This window comes from Benincasa hispida, chromosome 2 (assembly GCF_009727055.1).
Source record: "Benincasa hispida cultivar B227 chromosome 2, ASM972705v1, whole genome shotgun sequence".
Classification (NCBI taxonomy): domain Eukaryota; kingdom Viridiplantae; phylum Streptophyta; class Magnoliopsida; order Cucurbitales; family Cucurbitaceae; genus Benincasa; species Benincasa hispida.
In genome coordinates this window covers 2,470,206-2,471,685 of record NC_052350.1, presented here as the reverse complement: position 1 = coordinate 2,471,685, position 1,480 = coordinate 2,470,206, and the positions used below count along the sequence as shown (strand labels likewise).

Below are 1,480 nucleotides of genomic sequence, written 5' to 3'. Positions count from 1 at the left end.
TTTCTTCATTACAAAATCAAAACTACCCTTTCTGTCTATTTCTCTCAATTTTGACCTTAAAATAATGGCCACCGACCCCAACCAGATTCCGGCCTCGAACTCCGATGCCGACCAAGTCTCCAAGCCCAAGCCCTCCGTCTTCCTCCAGGACAACGAGGAACTCCGCAAGGTTTTCGAACGCTTCGATGCAAATGGCGACGGCAAGATTTCCATCTCCGAGCTCGATTCCGTCCTCAAATCCTTAGGCTCCTCCATCCCTTACGAGGAGCTCCGCTCCGTCATGGAGGATCTCGACTCCGATAAGGACGGTTACATCAACATCGACGAGTTCGCCGCCTTCTGCAAGGAACCGATGGCCTCCGACGAGGCTGGAGCGTCGGAGCTTCGTGACGCCTTCGACCTCTACGATCAGGACCATAACGGCCTAATCTCCCACTCCGAGCTCCATCTCGTCCTCAATCGCCTCGGGATCAGTTGCTCCAAGGAGGACTGTCAACGAATGATCCACTCCGTCGATTCCGATGGAGACGGAAATGTGAATTTCGAAGAGTTTAGGAAGATGATGACCGCTAATTCGAACTCCAAGGCGGCGAATCAGAATGGAACTGCCGCGGCGGCGCCCTAGCCCTAGCTCTAGGTTTTGGTAAGTTCTTAGTAATTAACCGGGTGAGAGAGGTAACGAACTACGAAGTCGATTTCTATCCTTCGTTCCTTTTCCATTTCTCCTTTCTTTCTTTCTTTTTTTTTTGGTTTCTGTGTTCTATCCCTTAATCTGAATCCGTGTATTCATGTATGAATCCAAACTGTTCTTGTTTTCTTTTTATTCGAAAATGTAACATGAAATTCCGGATCTGCTTCTGTTGATGTCCCGCCATTAATGCCGATCTTTAATTTCAACTCTTCTTCGTTTCGGTTCTTCTTTCTTCCCGGCTTCCGGTTGAGGATTCAGAAGGAATTTTCCCGGAAAATTGATTGATTTTCCCGGAATCATAACGTGCATTGCTGTTGAGTACATTTCAATTTTCGTTGGGCCTATTTCATTGGGCCTTGCAATAAAAAATAAAAATAATAAAAAAAAATCTAATGGAACTAAGTCGAATCTGTGTTAAAAAAACTCGATGATCTGAAAAAATCGATCAACCCAACCCAATTCATGCGGTTTTTATTAGTTCATGGGTTCATCTAAAATAATTCAAACCAACCCGAACTTATTATTAACTTTACAATGTATATTTTTTTTTTTACTTATTACAATCATATATACATATATTTATTTAAGTTTTATCATTCTTTTTGGATAATTTATTCTCTAATAACTCCTAAAAACAGTTTTTTAGCTCTTTGAAAAAAAATATTCATTATATAAATTGAAATTGAGTTGTTGATCTTAATTCAATATATGTAAATAATTAAATCAAATTTTTACATATTAATAACTTACAAAAATAACCTAATCAACCCGAACCAACCCAACTCAAAT

General features: G+C 40.3%; 1 protein-coding gene across 1 annotated transcript; it reads left to right on the top strand.

Annotated features, from left to right (window-relative positions):
- LOC120070694 (probable calcium-binding protein CML27) lies at positions 1 to 900 on the top strand. The gene has a single exon (XM_039022539.1). It carries the CDS (start codon positions 65 to 67, stop codon positions 623 to 625), a length of 561 nt encoding a protein of 186 aa, XP_038878467.1. The 5' UTR covers positions 1 to 64; the 3' UTR covers positions 626 to 900.
- Positions 901 to 1,480: the final 580 nt, after the last annotated feature.

What these genes read in the sequence shown, in the direction of transcription:
- LOC120070694 (XM_039022539.1), top strand. Translation starts at nt 65, where the DNA reads ATGGCCACCGACCCCAACCAGATTCCGGCCTCGAACTCCGATGCCGAC.